This window comes from Bos indicus x Bos taurus, chromosome 5, assembly GCF_003369695.1.
Source record: "Bos indicus x Bos taurus breed Angus x Brahman F1 hybrid chromosome 5, Bos_hybrid_MaternalHap_v2.0, whole genome shotgun sequence".
NCBI lineage: Eukaryota > Metazoa > Chordata > Mammalia > Artiodactyla > Bovidae > Bos > Bos indicus x Bos taurus.
The window spans coordinates 35,696,916-35,716,029 of NC_040080.1; the positions used below are offsets into that span (position 1 = coordinate 35,696,916).

Genomic DNA, 19,114 nt, shown 5'->3' on the forward strand with positions numbered 1-19,114 from the left:
CGACAGAGGATGAGATGGCTGGGTGGCATCGATGGACGTGAGTCTGAGTGAACTCCGGGAGTTGGTGATGGATGGGGAGGCCTGGCGTGCTGTGATTCACGGGGTCACAAAGAGTCGGACACGACTGAGCAACTGAACTGAACTGAACTGATGGGTATATACCACATTTTAAGAATCCATTCATCTGTTGATGAACACGAGTTGTTTTCATCTTTTATTACTTATGAATAGTCTGCCATTAATACTGGTATACCAGTATATGTTTGAGTTCCATGGAATGTGACTTTTTAAAAATAAAGTATTTTTAGCCCTTGATATTTGGATATAATAAACAAAACTCAGTGGTCACCACTAATGGATTTGGGGGTTATTTTACATTTCTTCACTTTCTTTCACTTTCACTTTACATTTCTTTATTTTTTTCAAACAGAGTAATATTATTTTGGGAAAATCCTCACTTTTCTTGCTCCTTCTCACATTTCAAGACTGTATATGCCCCATCTTCTGCATGTGTTATATAAATAAACAAAAATTAAAATACATTAAGCTGGGCTATGAGGCATAGACAGGATTTGTTCTCAGAAACAGAAGCAATCATACCTTCTGCCTATGAAGAGAAGGTCAACATTAAAAATGAACAAGTTCATTAGTTTTTCAACTTGTATACTCTTGATGAGTATAGAATAAGATCGCTAAAGAATAAGAAGTGAGAATTGTGTAAAAAAAAAAAAAGTAGCTCCATCAGATTACTTAATAAAAACACTCTTGGTATTTCCTATCTATGGGATTTTGTACCTAGTGTCACAAGGTAGAAGAGATTATTTTGGCTGAATCTGAGTTACGTGCAGGCAGGTTTAAAAACTCCCAACTAGTTATCCCATAGAAACGTACTCTATTACTTCTAGACATTAGGAAGCCAGATTAACACATGCTTTAAAGAGATAGATTCCTAGTGTAGAAAATCAGACAGACCACAAGATTTGGAATTCCTAAAACATGTGTTTTTGGAAAATGCATCTGCAGAAATGGCAGAAGTGGTTGACCTAACATCTGGGCAGGGTATAAAAGACTGAAATTAATGTTTGGGAAACTTCATGTGCATAAAATGAAAACGGTGATGGTTTTGCTTTTGACCAGTATTTTTCTTTGTAACAGCCTGGACAACAAATGTTTCAATTTGTGCACAAACTCTTATCTCCCTTCTCTAACAAATGGTATGAGGAAAGTCCTGAGGAATTATCTTTTCTAAAGGAAACCATGTTCTTGCTTGCTGCTGGCTTCCTCTCCTTTCCTGTGTGGAAGGCAGGCTGCATCATGTTAGGCATCCTTGTGTTGTTCTCCAGACTAGAATATTATCATCCTGAACAAAAGATAAAATGGAAATGCATGGTGAGATATAATATAGACTGTAAACATGTTGAAATTGTCAGAGCAATATAAAGTAGAAATGATCAAGTTCTTCACATTCCTCTTAAATGAAGACATGGAAACAGCAGATCTAGAACAGACTCATGGATGGGGGACAATAACAGGAAGAAGTTATTTGCTGATGCCTTATCTTTTGCCAGGGTAAAAGGAGTATTCACTTTTCTCTCATTCTAACTCAACTTGGTAATTTGTGTGCTTATTCAGGTTACAGTTCTTATGCTGAGTCATGACTCCTAAGCAGTGTAGCTACTTCACTACCTGATCATGGATACTATTTCTTTCTGGTCTTAACTATGAAAATCCCAATGATTCTGAGACATCCAGCTTAATAACTCATTTCTAAACTTTCACGCCTACATTTCCTTCTTGGTGGTACTTAAGTAGTATCTGATTAGCTTTTCCACTAAATAGCTAAGATATGCCCCAGATTTACAACATACCAGATAACACACACAAAAAAGAAGAGAAAGTTTTGTTTCTCTGTTGCAACTGCTTGAATCTTATCTAGGAGTCTTAACAGGAGACTTCTCAGTCTGAGATATTTATATTCTCCTTCCTCTGAGGAAATGGAGTGAAGACACCTCACCCACATGTAGTTTCCTCTAACCTATGGAGTATCTCTGATCCAGTGTGGAGAAGAGTCTAAATTGTAGGTGGTTTTACTTCTCTCATACAACCTTGCTGTGGCACAGGAAGGTGTGGCTGGGAACACAGAGAACAGGGTAGCCAACAGACTTGAAAGAAAGGAGGTTATGAGAAACAAATATTCTTGAAATTTCAACTGACTGAAGAATTTTGCAAACAGTCCACCTTGAGCACTGAGAGGAGAAAGACATAGATGGAAGAAACATACAACAAAATCTACATAGAAAATGCTGACATCAGAAAATTTAATCACTAGAGTTTCAAAACTCCTTTCATAAATGGAAAGGACCTAATAGAATCAGAAGAGATTAAGAAAAGGCAGAAAGAATACACAGAAGAATTGTACAAAAAAACCTCTTAATGACCCAGATAACCAGGATGTTGTGGTCACTCACCTAGAGCTAGACATCTTGGAATGTGAAGTCAAGTGGGCCGTAGGAAGCATTATTATGAACAAAGGTAGTGGAGGTGATGAAATTCCAGCTGAGCTATTTCAAATCCTAAAAGATGATGCTGTGAAAGTGCTGCACTCAACATGTCAGCAAATTTGGAAAACTCAGCAGTGGACACAGGACTGGAAAAGGTCAGTTTTCATTCCAATCCCAAAGAAAGGAAATGCCAAAGAATGTTCAAATTACTGTACAATTGCACTCATTTTACATGATTGCAAGATTATGCTCAAAACCCTTCAAGCTAGGCTTCAGCAGTTTGTGAACTGAGAACTTCCAGAGGTACAAGCTGGATTTAGAAAAGGCAAAGGAAAAATAGATCAAATTGCCAGCATATGCTGGATCATAGAAAAAGCAAGGGAATTCCAGAAATATCTACTTCTGTTTCACTGACTATGCTAAAGCCTTTGACTGCATGGATCACAACAAACTGTGAAATATTATTAAAGAGATGGGAATATCAGACCACATTCCCTGCCTCCTGAGAAACCTGTTTGCAGGACAAGAAGCAAGAGTTAGAATCAGACATGGAACAATGGACTGATTCAACGTTGGGGAAGGAGGATGTCAAGGCTGTACGTTGTCACCCTGCTTATTTAACTTATATGCAGAGTACATTATATGAAATGCTGGACTGGATGACTCACAAGCTGGAATCAAGATTGCTGGGGGAAATATCAACAACCTCAGATATGCAGATGATACCACTTCAGTGGCAAAAAGTGAAGAGGAATTAAAGAGCTTCTTGATGAAGGTCAAAGAAGAGAGTGGAAAAAGCTGACTTACAACTCAACATTCAAAAAATTAAGTTCATGGCATCCAGTCCTATCACTTCATGGCAAATAGTTGGGGAAAAAGTAGCAACAGTGTCAGATTTCATTTTCTTGGGCTCCAAAGTCAATGCAGACATTGACTGCAGCCACATAATTAAAATTCACTTGCTCCTTGGAAGAATAGCTATGACAAACCTAGACAATGTACAATGTATAATGTATTAAAAAACAGAGATATCACTTTGCCTACAAAGGTCCGAATAGTCAAAGCTATGGTTTTTCCAGTAGTCAACTATGGATGTGAGAGTTGGACCATAAAGAAGGTTGAGTGCCAAAGAACTGATGCTTTCGAACTATGGTGCTGGAGAAGACTCTTGAAGGGTCCTTTGGACAGCAAGTAGATCAAACCACTCAGTCCTAAAGGAAGTCAACTCTGAATATTCATTGGAAGGACTGGTGCTGAAGCTGAAGCTCCAATACTTTGGCCACCTGATGCAAAGAGCCAACTCATTGGAAAAGACCCTAATGCTGGGAAAGATTGAGTGTAGGAGGAGAAAGGGATGATAGAGGATGAGATGGTTGGATGGCATCACTGACTTAATGGACATGAATTTTAGTAAACTCCAGGAGATGGTGAAGGACGGGGAAACCTGGCATGCTGTAGTTCATGGGGTCATAAAGAGTTGGACATGATTGAATGACTAACATACATATTCACAAGTTCTTGTCAGGGTCCCAAGGAAGGTTCAGAGGAGGACAAGAAGGACATCCCATGTTTGAGCTGTCCAGTTTGGGCCATTTAGAACAGTAAGTGGTGTGTGAACATAGACCAGTTCATGGAAGGACTCTATCAGTACTACTTTTTTAGGAGCCCTAATACAACAGTGGTGACGGACAGGGAGGCCTGGGGTGCTGCAATTCATGGGGTCGCAAAGAGTCGGACACGACTGCGCGACTGAACGGAACTGAATACAAGAGTGCCTTACAAGTGTAAGAACTTTAGCCAATTATGAACTTAGTATGCCATGTTTGCAATTTTGCTGCTCTCCTCCCAGGTCCTAAGCAATTGCATACTCTCTCCCTCTCTCTCTCTCTCTTTTTTTTTTTTTTGCAATGGCATACTCTTGAGGACAGTACTGATGAAATGTAACAAGTTCCACTTCTGCCCTTGATCTGTTTTCCTTCTTTCTCCATTCTTGATTCCTCAGTGTCTCATGGCAAGTCTGAGAGTTCATGGGGCAGGTGGCAGACAGAGACATGACTTGGCCTTGCCAAAGTTCTCTACTCTAACCTATGAGGAGTTCTATTTCTGCAGCCTTCTGTGGCATCATCCATCTGCATGGCCCATTAGTCAGACAGTAGAACTCTTACACGTTCCTTGCAAAGAACTGAGCAAAGAGCTTCTGGGAGCTGTGACTCCAAGTGCAAGGCATGGATTTATTCGGTTGTAGCATAGAAATGTGGTTAGTGTAAAAATGTAATTAGCAGTCAGAGATGCTGGAGATTGAACTTTGATTTTCTGTGTTTGTAACTGACATTCTTCAATTAGCAGTTTTGGAAATAAGACTTGAATCTTTTTTGGTGTAAGAAGATGTCTTAAGAGTCTCATGGTAGCAAATTGCTTTTTTCATGTGAATTAAGATGTCTTTTTCTAGTCCTACTTCTAAACTTGGGGTGTTTTTGCCTTTCAGACAAGTGGGTGGGGTGCAATCAGACAAAGACAATCTTCATGCTTGATTAGTAGAGTCATGTGGAAGAGCACTGGCATTAGGCTAAGATTTTAGTCTTCAGTCTGCCACTTACTATCTTAGTGACTTTAGGAAAGTCACTGAACCACTGAGCTGAAGTTTCTACAGCCATAAAATGGAGATAATATCAGCCCTACCTATATCTCATAGGTTCAAACAAGATAATGTGAAAACCATGAAATCCTATACAGATGTATAACAATATAAGTCACCAAGGAATGATTATGAATGCCAGTGGGAACTGAATAATGACTTTGAACAGTTTTCTAAGAACAGACACACCAGATATGACTGCAATACCGAAGTCATTCACTGACAGATGAAGTAAAATTTTGCTCCCACTAAAAGCTTCAGAAAATATTTTGAGAGCACATTAATGATCCATCCTAAAGATGTCACCAGTTGGGGATGGAGGCTCTGAGAAAACAAAAGAAAGGCGTCTCAAGAAAACTAGGACTTTTCAACAGAGTAGGTACAAAAAACCTCAGAGCTACCAAAGGATTTCCCACAGAGAGGCTCAGAGAACAGCTCTGTGACCATGGTAGTTAAGCAGAATAATGCCTGAAGAAGACCAACAAAGGTTAAAAACTTTTGCCAAAATTATGTTATTCAATATCCCATGAGAGGATTTAGAACAGGTTTTTCCAACCAAAACCAACTAGAACAAAGTCCTGTTTTTGTTTTGAATATAACGTCCCTATTCCATCTCATCTGCATTTTGAGTATGCAGTGCAATTCCCTTCTGGTTACAGGAAGTGAAGGGTAATTGAAGTATAGAAGTGCTGGTTGCTAATGCCCGTGGCAGATTTCAGATCCCATCCTCTGCATTTCAATGACCCCCCTGCTCAGGGCTATGCCAGCTGGAAGAAACGGATCCCAGTGTAGATAGACTAGAAGTCTAGAAGACTTCTGGGAGTGGAAATTATATCAGTGGGGGCCAAGGCTGGATTCTCCAGTTCTTTGCAATGAAAAAATCCTTAATTTTGGCCTTGTGGTTGATTACTAGGTGAATGTTGATAAACTTGTCTCCACAGACTTCCGTTTCTTTCACTCTAGAATGATGTAGCTAAATTAAATTCTTTTACAGCCCTGATGTTTTATGAGAAGTGTCTGAGAAGATGACTTCCCGGAGGAATAGGAAGAGGAAGCCATCATGTTTTTAAGAGGTTGGAAGCTCAAGGATAACGAGGCTATAGAAATATAACAGTAGGTGTGTAAGGACTTGTGTAAGAGTAGGTAACATTCAGAAAAATAGAAGATGATCAGGAAAAACGAGGCAGGGACAAACTGAAAGAAACTAGCAGCTGAGCAACCAGAGAAAACTCGGCAGGTTGGTACATAGACATGGGTGACTAGTGGGACCATGAAAGGCCAGCAGGCTGTGTAGGGTAGTAGTGTTAAGTCATTTTTGTCAGCAGAGTCTAGAATATTAGCAAGTTAGGGATCCAGTGCCTGCAGCTTTACTCTGAAATCAAGGAGTAAACACAAAGCTTCATCAGAAAAAAAGATCAATAAGACATATAAGTAGATCAGTCATGGACTAGAGCAACAAAGGATGTCAACTAAAGAAGGATACTGACCAAAAAGAGTCCTTGACCCCAAATTGTCTTGTCATCAGCTCTTGGGACAAGAGTTTAAACACAACCACTTATAAAACAGAAAGTCATTGTAGATATCACTTAGATGTAAATATCAGCAGGAAAAAGATGAGGCAAGGTAGGAAGTGACTGGTTAAACAATGTAAAGTCATTTATCTGTTCTGTTTGTTTGTTTGTATTTTCCAAGTTTGTTCTGTATTTTCCAAGTCTCCTGTAAATGTATTATCATACTTTCATACTTTTAAAAAGAATAAAGAAAAAAGCATAAAAAAAAATAAATAAAGTCATTTATCAACTAAATAGTAGAGGCCAGAGCTCCTACTCTTTCATCACCATTTAAATGATACACAACTACACAGCTTCCACAGTCTCCTTAACCAGAATAAGTTTTTTATACTATTAATACTTTGTTGCTCATAGGAACTAAAATGTACTGGTATAGCTGCAAAATGGTTTTTAAAGTTTGGAAAGGACTTTCTTCTCTTTTTAGCAATGAATGAGAATGGAGGTTTCTCCTCATCCTTGCCAACATTGGCTGTTATTTTTTTTTTTTAATGTTTGAGGTTTTAAAACTTCTTTGAACTTATTTTTATTTGGAGGACAATTGCTTTACAAGTGTTGGTTTATTCTGTACAACAATATGAATCAGTCATAAACATACATATATTCTCTCCCTCTTGAACCTCCCTCCCACCCCCACCTCCATCCCACCCCTCTAGGTTGTCACAGAGCATTTCTGTAAGTATTCTAACTGACTCTGAATTTCAGTCACTCTTACCCATCAACTAGGATAGGATGAGGATATAAAAGGTAGGATGAAGGCAAAAAGTAAAGATGTGCTATTTCTCTGTTTCTCATTCTTAGAAAGTTTATCATACAACAGAGATGACAAAAATTGATGGCTCCAAAAGCAACATAAATATTTAACAGAAAATTAATCATTACAGATATATGAAAAAATTCCATGATCTGATGGCTTCTAAAGATGTATCTACAAATTATTTTAGCTTTCTTTTTCTGCAAAGAAGGCAAATTTGCAATATCTCTATATACTCACCTTTAGATGTTGAATCGACTGCCTATTGCTTTCGTAACTCAGATGTCCTGTTTTTTCTTGATCTCTGCAAACCCCAAAAAAGGCTCGAGGTTAGGCAGATGGGCAAGATCCTATATGCCGAGCATTATTTTTTCCACATTAAAATAAACCCTGGAATAAACTAACAACCAAAGGATTATTTTCATTTGAAGGAAAAAATCTAAGGTATAAGGACAATATTTAATAGTAACTTGAATCAAAGTGTTTAAATACCACTGGAAAAGTATTTTTTGATCGGTAAGTCCAAACTTTGAGTCATTTTAAAAGGGAACATAAATTTCAAGATATAATTAAAAGTTTGAGAGAAAAAATATCTTGAAGATGTATTTTTAAAAACTGAGGTTGCAGAATAATTTTACCAGCCTGTAAAATTCCTCAAATGCTTTCTACAGTTTCAGCAGCCACAATGATGCAGTAGCCAGTGAAGGGAGGTTCAGGAATAAGGTTGCATCAGGAGAGAGTTATTAATACAAGGAGATGTGTGGACAGAAGCAGACACCACCTAGCCTGCCAATTTAGGTGGCTCTATGCTGGTGATGAATGAGTTGACTATTCATCACCAGGGTAGGGTGGTGGCCTCCCTCACTTCCGTCTATTTGGGCAGGGACTGAAAGTCACTTTGTTGAAATATAATTCCTACATAGAAAAAACCAAGCATATCAAACTGAAATAGTACTGGATGGATGATCCCAAGTATAAATTACTTCTAGCCCAGAGATGAAATGTTGTTTTATTCTTATAAAACAAGAGAGGAAAGAAAAATAATATTTTAGGTGCAGATAACAATGCACTCCTCTGGAAAAGACCACTCTAGGGAAGCTGCTCAGTCATGCCTATCTCTTTTCCTTCTCTGTGAGTTCAGAAGAATTGTCAAGTGAATTGCTAGTATTTGATAGCCCACAAGCATGGCTGAGAGGATCCACCCCATGTCCAAGATCAGGGGCAACAGCCGAGAAGAGCTACCCCACATCCAAGGTAAGGAGCAGAAGCTGAACTTTGCTGGAGCAGCCATGAAGAGATACCCCACATCCAAGGTAAGAGAAACTGAAGTAAGACAGTAGGTGCTGAGAGAGGGCAGCAGAGGGCAGACAGACTGAAACCACAATCACAGACAACTAGCCAATCTGATCATGTGGACCATAGCCTTGTCTAACTCAATGAAACTAAGCTATGCCGTGTGGGGCCACCCAAGACGCACGGGTCATGGTGGAGAGGTCTGACAGGATGTGGTCCACTGGAGAAGGGAATGGCAAACCACTTCAGTATTCTTGCCTTGAGAACCCCATGAACAGTATGAAAAGGCCAAAGGTAGGACACTGAAAGATGGACTCCCCAGGTCAGTAGGTGCCCAATATGCTACTGGAAATCAGTGGAGAAATAACTCCAGAAAGAATGAAGGGATGGAGCCAAAGCAAAAGCAATACCCAGTTATGGATGGGACCTGTGATAGAAGCAAGGTTCGATGCTTAAAGAGCAATATTGCATAGGAACCTGGAATGTTAGGTCCATGAATCAAGGCAAATTGGAAATGGTCAAACAGGAGATGGCAAGAGTGAACATCGACATTCTAGGCCAATACTTCGGCCACTTGATGTGGAGAGCTGACTCATTTGAAAAGACCCTGATGCTGGGAAAGATTGAGGGCAGGAGGAGAAGGGGATGAGAGAGGATGAGATGATTGGATGGCATCACCAACGCAATGGGCATGGGTTTGGGAGTTGATGATGGACAGGGAGGCCTGGCATGCTGTGGTTCATGGGGTTGCAAAGAGTCAGACACGACTGAGCGACTGAACTCATCTGAACTGAACTGATTACAAAGTGTGAAAATGTGATGTGCAAGAAAGAATAACAAAAACACAGGGTGTTGCTGGTTAACACAGTGATTCTCTTAGCCACTAATAGGTTTCTAAATCTAATGAATCAGGATGCTGTTTGGCACATCACAGTGTTAACTTTCTGAACAGTGAGTTATGGACCTGGAATATAAACAGGCTTCTAAGATATTTTCCTTACACAGGCAATGGTTTAGGCAGAACAATCTAGCCATCGCTTCTCATCTTCTGGAGCAATTTGTTGGCATGAAACACTCTTGTAAATATTTTACGTGTGTGCTTCCAGAATGACAAGCCTGAAGATGAAGGTTTTGAATTGCACCCCAAAACCTTGTTCTTCAGCAGAGTTTTGTATTTTAGAGCTGCAAACACTTACAGAAAATTCCCATCTATAATTTCTTGAATTTTAATGATGGGATTATTACTGGTAGTGCTTCCATTTCAGAGTGTGATGGTGGTAATTTCTTGGGTTATTTGATCCTGAAATATTTAGCACCTAGTAACTTTAATCTGAATGTTTTGACTTCCAAAAATAGTATTTTTACTTTTCTGAAGCAAGGGGTCATTAATGATGTATTTTCATAAATTAGATTATAATCTTTCATAACTTTAAAATACTTCTGTTTTATAATGTTGAAATGTTTTGAAATACAAGATCTAGTCATGAAGTTACCCAATCATTTTATCATTAGGGCTAATATCTTGGAATTCTTTATATGGTCATTAAACAAACCTTTATTTCAGCTGTAAGAAGAGACAGACAGTAGGCTTCTTAAGTATCAGTCATTGTTGTTAGAAGGACCAGTAACTAAGCTTAAAGTTTGTGGAAATTTAAATCCTGCCACTTTCCTTCCTGAGAAGGAAAATGAAACACCTGATCACGATTATTCTCAATTCCTAACTTTGAACTATGCAGCTCGGGAGGATCTAAAGGATACCCCATTAGACAATCCTGACATGGAAATATTTACAGATGGCAGTTCTTTTGTTCGGGATGGAAAGCGGAAAGCAGGTTACACCATGGTGACCGCTGAACAGGTTTTGGAAACAAAATCTCTCCCCCGGGGAACCAGTGCTCTCTTGGCGGAGCTTGTGGCCCTGACCCGAGCTCTAGAGTTAAGCAAAGGGCAGCGGATGGGCCTGATAATCTATGTGAGTCTACTTCTGCTGACTCCAAAAATCCTGAGTCTGCCGTTTGATCCTCAAGACAATGTCTTCCTGTTCTGGGCTCACTCCTATGCTGCATTCCACAATCGGTCTAACTGCTGGGTCTGTGGAGCACTCCCCTCTTGGTCAGTGGAAGGCTTCCCGTGGTGGACATCCCCACTTCAAGGAAAAGACTTTCTCCAAGTCTGTGAATACCTTCGACAACAATCACATGCGATGCCTCTTCTTCATCTAATGACATCTACCAACCCTAAAATGGACATAATGTGACTTTTAATTTTGATTCTGCTTTTTTGTTTTGTTTTTGCTCTTTGCTCCCTACATCTGTAATTGTATAACTGGAATTGTTTCTAGCCGCATGAAAGCTTTTAAGTTACAAATGGTTGCTCAAACTCCTGCTACTGCTGTAGTTTCCTCCAACTACTATTTGGGGTCCCTGGATCAGATATCCTCAATATGAGGATTAGGAGAATATGTTGCCTCACCAATTTAGGGACAACGCCCCTTGTCAGCTCGGAAGTAGTTACGGAACGAGAATGACGCCCCTTTTCCCTAGGCAACATAATTCTCCTAAAAGAAAAGGGGGGAATGAGAGAGTCAGTTCCTAGGCAGGTTGATAGGGAGTCTAGGGGTCCCCAAGGAGAGAGGGGTCTGGAATTCTCAAGGAGGAAGAAAGGGCAAACTTTTTTTCTTTCTCCACATTCCTTAGGATTATATAACAATAATGTATCCTGCCTAAGGACAGTCTTTGGATTCAACCTTTTGTTACCTTAAAATGTTAATTATGGGAGTAGACCTGGTCTTTACAAGGATGTATCTTGCCTAAGGACAGTGTTATCTTAAAATGTAAATTATGGGAGTAGGTCTGATGAGGTCTTTACAACCTCCAGATATTCTTTGGATTATATAACTTCATTGTTAACACTCGCAAGCGGGTACTCTTTCTGCCCCCTCCTGATGCCTATGTCAGAAGCTTTCTGCATCTCCTTTATACTTTAATAAAACTTTATTACACACACACAAAAAAGAAGAGACGCATAAATGGTTCTCTCCTTTCTATTTTTTAAAAGAAACTCCTACAGAAGTTATAGTCATATTACAATCTAAATCTTCTGAAATCAAGCAGCAGAAGAGAAAAATCATTACTTTTAAACATATTATTTAATATAATTTTTCTTATAAAAGTTCCTCCTTTTCTTGATGCTATTATTCAATAATAAAAAATGAAGAGAAACCTTTGGCATTTTGTGATATTCTTACAAGCAATTATTTTCTACTCAGTCTGACTTAAAAAGGTCCAACTAATTGGCCTTCTATACTCCACATGACAGTCAAGTTTTGTTTTAAAATTTCTGTGTATCAATTATAGTAATACTGTTGACTAATACTGCCATCTGTATATATGTATAGACACACGCACACACACACATATATATATGTATACATATATATGATATTAACTGAAAATATGGCCATTCACAGAAAAGTGACATTTGACATTCTAAATTCTTAATCTGATAAATGTAAATAATGCAATACAAGTCTAAACAGGAGTAACCAGAACAGACACTAATATGGAGGATGCATTTTTTCCCTTTGTTACCATTACGGATTGGAAGTATATTCTTATGGGAGAAAAACACTTTGATCTCAGGACAGATAAAGCTGAGTTTATTGAACTGTAATGAGTCAGAAATGGCCCACAGTCTAAACTAAAGTAAAAAACCAAGAATGTGATCTAAATATAGAGCTTACACTGATGAAATTTTAACTGTTTCATTCCTGCATAATCTATGTTCTGGTTTCATCTGTTTTTTAATTGATTTTTAAAGTGTGGCTTTGTAAGCCTCAGAAATCAAGGAACGCTATTGTCATTCTTACTATAATAATGGGCTTCCTTGGTGGCTCAGTGGCAAACAATCCACCTGCAATGCTGGAGACGAAATTTCAGTCCCTGGGTTGGGAAGATCACCTGAGAAGGACATGGCAACCCACTCCAGTATTCTTGCCTGGGAAACCCCATGGACAGAGGAACCGGGTGGACAAAGTCCATGGGGTTGCCAAAGAGTAGGGCATGACTTAGCAACAAAACAACACTATAACAACATTGGTATGGAAGATGGTGGCAGCTGTTGAGTCCTCAGCTAAAATGAATGCACTGCAATGTGCAATATGGATCACAGATGGTAGGTAAATGCATTAGTGAGCAAATAAAGTGGGCTGGAAGAAGCACACGCTGGAATCAAGATTGCCGGGAGAATATCAATAATCTCAGATATGCAGATGACACCACCCTTATGGCAGAAAGTGAAGAGGAACTACAAAGCCTCTTGATGAAAGTGAAAGAGGAGAGTGAAAAAGTTGGCTTAAAGCCGAACATTCAGAAAACAAAGATCATGGCATCTGGTCCCATCACTTCATGGGAAATAGATGGGGAAACTGTGGAAACAGTGTCAGACTTTATTTTGGGGGGCTCCAAAATCACTGCAGATAGTGATTGCAGCCATGAAATTAAAAGACGCTTACTCCTTGGAAGGAAAGTTATGACCAACCTAGATAGCATATTCAAAAGCAGAGACATTACTTTGCCAACAAAGGTCTGTCTAGTCAAGGCTATGGTTTTTCCAGTGGTCATGTATGGATGTGAGAGTTGGACTGTGAAGAAAGCTGAGCACTGAAGAATTGATGCTTTTGAACTGTGGTGTTGGAGAAGGCTCTTGAGAGTCCCTTGGACTGCAAGGAGATCCAACCAGTCCATTCTGAAGGAGATCAGCCCTGGGTGTTCATTGGAAGGAATGATGCTAAAGCTGAAACTCCAGTACTCTGGCCACCTCATGTGAAGAGTTGACTCATTGGAAAAGACCCTGATTGCTGGGAGGGATTGGGGGCAGGAGGAGAAGGGGACGACAGAGGATGAGATGGCTGGATGGCATCACTGACTCGATGGACGTGAGTCTGAGTGAACTCTGGGAGTTGGTGATGGACAGGGAGGCCTGATGTGCTGCAATTCATGGGGTGGCAAAGAGTCGGACATGACTGAGCAATTGAACTGAACTGAAAATGCCTCAAACAGTACACACACCCACACTGTTAGCTTGTAGCAGTGTCTGTAGGATATTCTCTTCCAACTAGTTTTGCCATTTGAATTAACAGAAGAAAGTTGATAAAGTTGTCCATAGTCAGTTGGCTCTTCTCAGCAAGATGAAAGCACACGCTTGGTCTGGGAACAATGGTGACAGCACAATGCAAACACATGTGCTTTGTTGAGGGCCTTTAATGTTTCCAAGAATGAGTCTTTTATGCTGCAGTCAGTGCTCTGATAGCTCCAAGTGCATACTGCTGCTGCTGCTGCTGCTAAGTCGCTTCAGTCGTGTCCGACTCTGTGCGACCCCAGAGATGGCAGCCCACCAGGCTCCCACATCCCAGGGATTCTCCAGGCAAGAACACTGGAGTGGGTTGCCATTTCCTTCTCCAATGCATGAAAGTGAAAAGTGAAAAGTGAAAGTGAAGTCGCTCAGTCGTGTCTGAGTCTTAGCGACCCCATGGACTGCAGCCCATCAGGCCCCTCCGTCCATGGGATTTTCCAGACAAGAGTACTGGAGTGGGATGCCAAGTGCATACTACATTCTATCAAAAATGTTTTACTGGTTTTATTTTTTCAAATTCTTATTGTGGATAATTCCAAACATGCAGGAAATATGAAGGAATAACACAAGCACATCTGTATACCTGTCACCCAGATTCAATAATTAATAGTTTGGCACATTTGCATTATCTATCCATGCTTATGTCACACCAAACCACTAGGAATCAACCAAAGATTCTGTATTTGATCTAAGAACAATCAATATGACTGCAACACAATAAACACACCTAAGGAAAGAACAAAGATTTGTCAAATCTAATCATTCTATATTCAAATTTACCTAATTATCTTAAAATGTGTTATCTAGCTGAGAATTTTGCTTTGCTTTCTTTCTGGCCAATAGTCTATTAAGTAAAACTAAATGGTAGTGACCCCATGTGGGCCATCAGGTTCAGACATAATCATGGCCTACACAAGATGGTTTCTCTCTCACTTAGTCTGGAGATGTGCCAACAGGCGTTCAGGATGGCGTTTGCATCCTCAACACATGGCTTCATCCCTAGGTTGAAATATGGCAGCTCCACTCTGTACTCATGGTACAGAGGTGACACAGAGGAGCGCACTGTCCAGGGCCATGATCCAGATGCTGTGTACACAACTTCTGTTCACATTCCATCCTACAGAATGTAGACACATTGTCCTGCCTAGCTGCAAAGACTGAGAAAAACAGGCTTTATTCTTGGTGGCCATGAGTTTAGGTTTCCCTGGACCTATGGGTCTTGTGTCTAAAGGAACAATAGTTTAGGGGCAGTAATTAGCCATCTTTGCCATGAGTGTTTCTGGAAATAACTGAGCTCTGAGGAACTATCATAAGACTAATACATTGCAATATACTGATATGCTTAGATATGTTTTCAGGTAAGACTATTTTTCTCTTATACTAAATGTGCCTCATATTATTAATATTGAAAGTGAATATTGCTTTGAATGTTATTCATTTTAAATATTAATAAATGGTCTATAATTTTAGGTTTTCTTTCTCCTTCCTAGACAAGATATAAGCTGTCAGGGTTCATTACTGTAACTATGCTTCCTTTCCTTTCTAATATGCCATTTTTGGTTATTAAGCTTCTAAAAATAAACTTTTATTTAAGGATAACTTACTTGCAGAAAAGTTCACAAGTCATAACTGCACAGCATGATAAAAACAGTGATTCATGTAAACACCACTCAGATCAAGAATCAGAACATTGTTAGTATTCTAGAAGCAGTTTTGTTTAAGTGCCAAGTACTATTTCCTTCTTTCTTCCAGAGATAATGTTATTATGACCTTTAACACCATGGTTTAATTTTCATGTTTTTGAATTTTATATAAATGAAATCATATTTTGCGTGTTCCTTTCAGACTGGCATCTTTTGTTCAATATCATGCTTATATGATTCATTGGTATTATTACATATAACAGTAGTTCATTTTCATTGCTGATGGGATTGTATTAATATATAATTAATCCATGATATTGTTAATGAACAACTGTATTGCTTCTCAGTTCAGTTCAGTCACTCAGTTGTGTCCGATTCTTTGCGACCCCATGGACTGCAGCACGCCAAGCTTCTCTGTCCATCACCAACTCCTGGAGCTTGCTCAAACTCATGTCCATTGAGTTAGTGATGCCATCCAACCAACTCATCCTCTGTCGTCCCCTTCTCCTCACACCTTCAATCTTTCCTAGCATCAGGGTCTTTTCTAATGAGCCAGTTCTTTGCATCAGGTGGCCAAAGTATGGGAGTTTCAGCTTCAGCATCAGTCCTTCCAATGAATATTCATGACTGATTTCCTTTAGGATGGACTGGTTTGATCTCCAAGTATTGCTCCTAACTTTTGCCTACTACAAAAAGAGTTGCTGTGATCATTATCGTCTTTGTTATTTGGTCCACATATGTGTCTATTTGTTAGGCATATACGATTCCTGGGACTAAAACTGATGAATTATGGGATATTTGTTAATTAATTTTTCTTGCCTTATTGCACTCAGACTTCTAGTACAATGCTGAGTGGGAATTGTCACAATGAAAATTCTTGCCTTGAGCTGGATCTCAGGGGGAAAACTTCAATTACTTTACCATTTACTATGATAGGAATTTTGTAGACATAAAAGAAAGTATATTTGAATTTTATCTATTGAGATGGTTATAATTTTCTTTTTTATTTTGTTTAATTAATTTTCAAAGTTGGAGTCAACTTTGCATTCTTGAAATAAACTTTGTGATATATTATCTCCAAATAACCCACATATCAAAGATAATCACACTGAAAATTAGGATATATTTTGAACTGAATGATAATGAAAGTATGGCATACATCATGCCGGAAACACAACATTTCATATACTATTCTTTTAGTGTTTATCCTAAATTCCAACATGCATAATTGGTTTACTAAAGTGTAATATAAATGGATATTTTTACAACTTACTGAACAAATCATGATGTTTGGAGTACTTTAACTCCATTTTCTCCGCTCCTAATTTTTGCGCTATTGATGTTGTTATTTGGGTTAAGTAGTATCCCTCCAAATGTGTATGTATATGTCCTAACCTCTTGATTGAAGTCGTGAGTATAACTTAATTTGGAAATTGAGTCTTTGCAGATGTAATCAAGTTAAGATGGATTTCTAGTAGATTAGAGTGGGCCCTAATTCAATGACTGATGTCCTTATAAGAAGAAGGAAATATGGATACAGATGCACAGATTGTGGAAAGATGGAGGCAGAGGTTAGAGTGATGCAATCCATGAGACAAGGAACACCAAGGAATGCTGGCAACCAGCAGAAGGTAGGAAGAGGCAAGGAAGATAATCCCCTAAGGCCTTCAGAGATAGTGTGACGCTGCTGAAAACCTGCTTTCAGACTGCTAGTCTCGAGAACGGTGAGCGAATAGATTTGTTTTAAGCCGCCGAGTTTGTAGTACTTTGTTACAGTAGCCTTGGGAAACTAACACAGCTGTTACATATTTAAATTCTTTATTTTACCCCCCACAAGACAATCTTAGTATAATTCTGTGTAGTGAATATTCATTTATGTTGAACCATGTTTTGACTCTGTATTTTTTTCACTTCTTCCAGCATCTCTGTGCATCCTTCTAGGATCATTCTCTTTCCAGCTGAAGTATTTTCTTAATGTGGTCTGTGGTTGATGAATTCTCTGTTTTTGTTGGCCTGAGAATGTCTTTGTTTCATCTCATAATTTGAAGTTGATTTTTAATTGGTATAGAACTCTAGGATAATAGTGCTTTAAAATTTTTTTTTAACTTTTTATTTTACATTGGAGTATAGTGATTAATAATGTTGTGACAGTTTCAGGTACACAGCAGAGTGACTCAGCCATGCACTCACACGTATCTTTCTATTTTAGGACAGTAGTTCTTTTAGCACATTAGCACACTGAAGATATCATTCTCTAGTCTTCAGATTTCCAGTATTTGGTTTTTTAAAGTTTTATTATAATATAGAGCTACCTTTGTATTTGTGCTGCTTAGAATTTATTTTTCGTGATTCTGTGGCTTGATGTCTTTCACTGGTTTTTGAGACTTTTGTCATTATTTCTTTAAATATAACTCTTGCCCCAATCTTACTCTCCTGTCCTTTTGGGACTCAAATTACAACTCTTGTCCCGTCTCTTTTTCAAACCTGCTTTGTTCTTTTTTCCCTTATTTTTCCTCCTCTATTCTTTCCTTCCTTCCTTCTTTCCTCCTAGATTTTGGATATTTTCCACTCCACTTCATTTTCAACACTGCTTCTAAAATTATCTTTTAAAATGCAGACAAAACTCTAAAAGATATGTCTTTAAAAACCTTCAGTGTCACCTACTCTGTCCTTCATCAACATGCATTAAACAATTACTATATGTCATGTGCCGTATTTAGTGTTACTTATGTAAATTAAAATATTTCAATTATACAATATATTTTATGAATTAATATATTTGCAATGTTCTCAACTGAAGTCAAAGAAAACCTCTTAAAATTCTGATGTATATCTGTTAATAGCGAAAATTTAATGAACAGAAAATTTTAAAGGTATGTAATGAACAGACACCCTGAAAGCATTAAAGCAATTGTCTTTTAAAATTATCATTACATGGGACTTCCCTGGTGGTCCAGTGGTTAAGAGTCCACCTGCCAGCGCAGGGGACACAGGTTTGAACCCTGATCTGGAAAGATCCCACATGTTGCAGAGCAACTAAGCCTGTACGCCACAACTACTGAGCCTGTGCTCTAGGGCCTGCGAGCTGCAACTGTTGAGCCTGTGCACCCTAAAGTCCATACTCTGCAACAAGAGAAAGCACCGCAGTGAGAGAAGCCATACAACGAGAAGACCTCACACTGCAACAGAAAGTAGCCTCCGCTGGCCACAACTAGAAAACACCCCAGTGCAGCAACAAAGACCCAGCACAGAAAAAAATATAAATAAATTTTTTAAATTATCACTTTATAATATACAAATACAGTGCAATTTATGCTGAACAAAAAATTTACTGAATACTCAATGTAAGTTGCCATCACTATAGAAAGGTGTATCAAGAAAATTTGAAGTCAAATTTCTTTGGTAAACAAGTTGTTGAGAATAAGTGAAGGCTATCATTAATTGGAGAAAAACATGAAGATACTTCTTAAAATCTCAAGTCTAAGTCATAAAGTCCTAAAAATGTGTATCTATAAAATATATATGTATATTAAATGTGTGTATATATATATATATACATATAACTTATTGCTGAAAAAGCTTTTTAA

The 19,114-nt window shown here is 38.6% G+C and overlaps 1 protein-coding gene across 1 annotated transcript in view; it reads right to left on the reverse strand.

Annotated features, from left to right (window-relative positions):
- Positions 1 to 201: 201 nt before the first annotated feature.
- LMNTD1 (lamin tail domain containing 1) overlaps positions 202 to 19,114 on the reverse strand; it is a 487,571-nt gene continuing 468,658 nt past the window's right edge. The window contains exons 12-13 of the mRNA XM_027541571.1: positions 7,699 to 7,762; positions 202 to 1,360 (exon numbers count right to left, since the gene is read on the reverse strand). Coding sequence (XP_027397372.1) covers positions 7,721 to 7,762 — 42 coding nt within the window. The 3' untranslated portion in view covers positions 202 to 1,360; positions 7,699 to 7,720. The remainder of the gene's footprint in view (positions 1,361 to 7,698; positions 7,763 to 19,114) is intronic.